Here is a 4,636-nt window from a genome sequence, read left to right as displayed (position 1 = left end):
AGAGGAGAAAAAGGAAAAAGAGAAAAAAAAAGAAAAAAAAGGGGCGGACAGCCCAGGTTTTGACGGGAAGTGAGCTGATGCTGAGGTCGATTAGAGGATCCCGCTCCCATGGTTCTCAATGACAACAATCCTAGAAAAATAGTACTGCACGGTGTTGGAAGCAGCTCTAGCTCCATCGTTGTTCTCTGTCTTCTTCCAGCTTAGTAGTTCCATGCACTCCTATTCAATATGGCTACGAGCTAAGGGTATGTATGGAGGTCGGACTACATCTGAACCCATGCAAATCGAATGAAAGTGGCTAGTGCATCCAATCTGCAAAATGATCAGGAACAGCATAGAGACAAAGAAAGTAAGATTTGTGGAGGAAGGAACAAAATAACTCATCATTTGACTGAATTGTTTGTGTTCCTGGCATCTCCACACTGACTGATTTCTTCATGTTCCCACTTGGGTGCTCCATGCTGACTGATTTATTTGCTTTCCCTTTTGGGCACTCCACGCCATACTTGCATTCGAACGGGTACTATTAATAAAAAACGCTGTTTAAAATGCGCATATAATACGGTGTTTAAAACAGTGTTTAAACACCAAGAATATTTTTTAAAAACACTAAAGAATATGCTTTCTTTTACTTAGGATTTGTAAAATCAGGGTTCGCAGGATCTGGAAGCGCTGAAGTAAGTCCGGGATGGGGGGAGGAAGGCAGCCATGCTGGAGCTGGGCTCATGTTCTGAAACTAAGGCCGACATCCGAGACAAGCCACAGCGTGAGTCTATGGAAGTGTAAGTATTGCTCGAATATTTACACCGGCATGGCTAAACGAGTTCGCGCTCACCTTGGGGGTGTGAAAGGAAGGAATGTAGAGATTTGTAGAGGACAAGTGCAACTGGAGGTGGTGAACAAGGCTTGGGCATCTTTTAATCGTGTGGAGCTCATGAAGAGCTCCATGATTGCAGCAAGTCCCCAAGAGAGACTTGCCTTAGCTAACGAGACTGAGGTCGGTGAAGTGAGTGGCGATGCCAGCTGCTGGGCAAGCGGTGGGGCTACTGGAGGGCTGGGCGAGGTGAGTAGCGGCAGCGTTCCACTTTCCGGGAGCAGCAGTCTTAAACAAAGTGCTGCACCGGCGCTGAATGGTGACATTCGAAAGATGATGAAGTCTGCAAAGGTTAAATGTCTGGATGATGCCATGGCCGAGTTTTTCTACATTGAAAATATCCCTTTCAACACCATTCGGAGGCCAAATCTGAGGAAGTTGCTTCAAGCTGCTATCGACTTCAACCCTAGAGCTCTTGCACAGATGATGGGATATGAGAAGCTGCGGAGTACACAGTTGAAGAAGCTTTATGATAGTGTCAATGCTCAACTTGATCCAATCCGTGAGGGGTGGAGAAGATATGAAGTTAGCATCGTCACTGATGGTTGGTCTGACAACCATAGCCAATCCTTGATCAACTTCATGGCCTCCAACATCCAGGGTTCGGTTTTCTTGAAGTCTGTAGATTCCAAGGGTAGGACAAAGACGGAAGAGTGGATTTGGGTCAAGCTAAAGAAAGTGATTCAAGAAGTTGGCGAAGAAAACATTGTTCAGGTGATCACTGATAATGCATCAAACTGTGTGCAGATGGGAGAACTCATGACAGCTAAGTATCCTCACATTCTCCACAGCCGGTGTGTGTGCCATGTCTTAGACCTTCTCTTCGAAGACATCGGGAGCTTGTTGTGGGTAAAACCATTGGTGAAAGGCTGCAATGAGGTGGTAACTTTTATCACCAAAAAACCTCGTGTTTTGGCTTTGTTTCGGAAGCTGAGCAATCGGGATCTCATCAAGCTGGCTAGCACAAGGTTCGCTTACATGTTTCTAGTGATGTCTCAGCTCCTGAATCTGACAACCTTGGAGGCATTGAAGGAGATGGTTGCGAGCTCTGAGTGGCGGTGATTGGACGTCACGAAGACCGCCAAAGCCCAGCACATTTGAACTCGGATATAAGAAGAGACTCCGAACTCTTTCTGGACTAGTGCCAGCACTTGTTGGTGCTGCTTGGACTGCTCCTCAAGGTCTTGAAGCTTGCGGACCGGGAGGGGGCAACTTCCGGTCTCATTTTCGAGGCTATGGACCGGATGAATGAGAAGCTTTCAGAGGCTATTGAGACTGGGATTTTAGCTGAGGAAGAGGTTGAGGAGATCAACAGGTTCATGATGGAGGATCATGGCAAGGGACGTCGGAAAGCAGCTCGTTGGTTCCAGATGCATTCGATCTTGTATGGAGCTGCTTTTATTCTGAACCCAGCTTTTCTTCATCTCCCTCTCGACCAGGAGGCTTAGGAAGATTTTGTGGAGTACCTAGAGTTGTATTGCAAAGGAGATCGAGGACTTCAACACAAGCTGCTGCATGAGTTTCAGAGTTTCCGTCAACAACTTGGCATATAAACTATTTGTTTGACAACTTTTTAGATTGATTCTCTTGTATAGATGGAGAACTGGAAACACCCAGTGAGTTGGTGGAGCAACTTTGGTGTAGGCACACTAGAACTTCAAAGGCTTGCTTTACGGATCTTGAGTCAGCCAGTTTGTGCTTCACCATACGAGCGAAACTGGAGCTCATGGAGCATGATCCAGACGAAGAGGAGGTCTCGACTGCTCTCCAAAAACTCGAAGAAGCTGGTTTTTGTGCACACAAATATGCGTGTCATACAGAAGATCGAGTTCAAGAGTTTGAGGCTTATCAAGCATGATCTTGATAACCTTGAGCTTGAGCCTCAGTGGCAAAGGATCCTTGCACTTCAGGAGGTTATTGAAGAACCTCTTCAACAACCTGATGACAACAGCGCTAGTGGTGATAATGTTCTAGATTTAGAGGATGGAGATTAGATTAAACCTATATTATATTATGTTAAACTTTGTTTAGTAACAGTAAATTATTTTTTAATTATATTAAAACTGAAAACCATTATACCCAATCGAAAAAAAGCTAAATAGGTATTAAACGTTCGATACCCGTATGAATCTGGTTGCGTTCGAATGTTCAGATGCAAGTATGCTCCACGCTGACTGATCCTGACTCAAGCACGGTGAGAAGAGTTACTTGGGCCGATCAATGCCATTTCTTGCTGCATTTTCTAAGAATCCCATTACAGCCTACTAGGAAGAATGATCTTGGATCATGATGTTCCAAGTTATTGTCTCAAGCTAGCAAGGCCTCAAAGATCTCCAGTGCCCCCTCCAGCTTTCTGCAACATCCAACCCTAATCAACAACACATTTTCAACAATAACACTTACTTAAATTCACGACTATGCACATTAAAGCATAATAATGCAAAACTAGAGATATTAATTATGCCATTAACACACCAATAAGAAATCTCAAGATTAAAACAATCATAACAAATGAACAACCCTAATTTTATCTTCCACTATTGTTATGATCCAGTGTAAAATGATAGAGATCTAGTCGTATTATACTATGCTACACCACTTCTTGAGGTTCCTCACCACCCAACCATATGAGCCCTAAGGTAGGTTTAGACCTTACCCTAACATGCCTTCAAATACCCTTAAGCCTCCTTTTAACCAATGTTGACCATGTGGTCAAAGTTGGTGCCTAACAATTCTTCGCCCCCTAACAAAGTCCTTGTCCCAAGGATGAGTTGTACTAGTGATCACCCTTTCTGGGGAGCCTTGCTCAAGCTCTTAGTCCATCTTCCACAGCCATATACATCAAGGAGGCATTAAGCTCGTTTGTAAGTAACCAAAGAGAACGACTTGAGAGATAATCCATGGGGTTCAAATATAGAGGGAAAGGGCCCATGAATAAGAGTGCACCCCCTTTTCCAATCGGTTAAGGATTTTGGGATATTTGGGGTTAAGCGTCCTTAGGTTTGAATAGTATTGGGCTAGGTGACCTCCCAGAAAGTCCAAATTCAAGAGCTTACATTTGGTATTAGAGAGGTTCCAAATCCGACTCTATTGGTTGGCTAGGGGAATCACACTGTCAGGAATCCCCCAATTCTTGCCACATTCCTGACTCTCGCCGGATTCCTGACCTGCAGACCACATTCCTGACTCTCGAGACACTTCTCTATTCCTGACTCTCGAGACACTTCCCTATTCCTGACTCTCGAGACACTTCCCGATTCCTGAGTCTCGAGCCACATTCCTGATGATGATGTGGCGCCTCCTCGACCTCAGCTGTATTTAGGCTGTCCTCGATCCAAGAGTGGTGGAGCTTCATCAACCTATAGTATATATAGGTTAGCCTTGTTCCATTTCTCCACAATCTGAATCAACACCAGTCTAAGGCCTCTTCTTTGTTTTCACTAGCTTTTTCTCTTTGTCTTTAGCATTTTCCAGTCTTGATCTTGTTGGGGGTCTTGACAGTTTGGGGAGTAGGAGTAGGAGCTGTCTGTTTGGACTCCCCAAATAAAAATCACTTTTCTTCCTTATCAAGCTCCTCACCACCTTTCATCAAAGCCACCACCAATTCCCGCAACTTCCGCATCCCATGTCTCCTTTCTTTCACCGGACAATTAGGACTCAAGGCTTTGGCGCTACTGGACTCGGGTGCAACTTCCTGCTTCATGGACACGGACTTTGCTGCCTGACATCACGTTCCTCTTTCTCCTACCATACGGGATCTGA

At 44.8% G+C, this 4,636-nt stretch overlaps 2 protein-coding genes across 2 annotated transcripts in view; one reads left to right on the top strand and one right to left on the bottom strand.

Annotated features, from left to right (window-relative positions):
• LOC9647380 overlaps positions 1-460 on the bottom strand; it is a 2,606-nt gene extending 2,146 nt beyond the window's left edge. The window contains exon 1 of the mRNA XM_024684923.1: positions 381-460. Coding sequence (XP_024540691.1) covers positions 381-460 — 80 coding nt within the window. The remainder of the gene's footprint in view (positions 1-380) is intronic.
• Positions 461-688: 228 nt separating this feature from the next.
• On the top strand, positions 689-2,322 carry LOC112349814. The gene is made up of 2 exons (XM_024684922.1): positions 689-1,912; positions 2,017-2,322. Exons 1-2 carry the CDS (start codon positions 689-691, stop codon positions 2,320-2,322), a joined length of 1,530 nt encoding a protein of 509 aa, XP_024540690.1.
• The last annotated feature ends 2,314 nt before the right edge of the window (positions 2,323-4,636 follow it).

This window comes from Selaginella moellendorffii, unplaced genomic scaffold (assembly GCF_000143415.4).
Source record: "Selaginella moellendorffii unplaced genomic scaffold, v1.0 SELMOscaffold_43, whole genome shotgun sequence".
NCBI lineage: Eukaryota > Viridiplantae > Streptophyta > Lycopodiopsida > Selaginellales > Selaginellaceae > Selaginella > Selaginella moellendorffii.
The sequence above is the reverse complement of the archived record's forward strand: the minus strand, read 5'-3'. Positions and strand labels throughout refer to the sequence as shown.

Excerpts from the sequence above, each read along its gene's own strand:
- LOC112349814 (XM_024684922.1), top strand. The coding sequence starts at position 689 with ATGGGGGGAGGAAGGCAGCCATGCTGGAGCTGGGCTCATGTTCTGAAA. Across the intron at positions 1,913-2,016 it reads TGGAGGCATTGAAGGAGATG|TGCCAGCACTTGTTGGTGCT; the intron begins GTTGCGAGCTCT and ends TTTCTGGACTAG.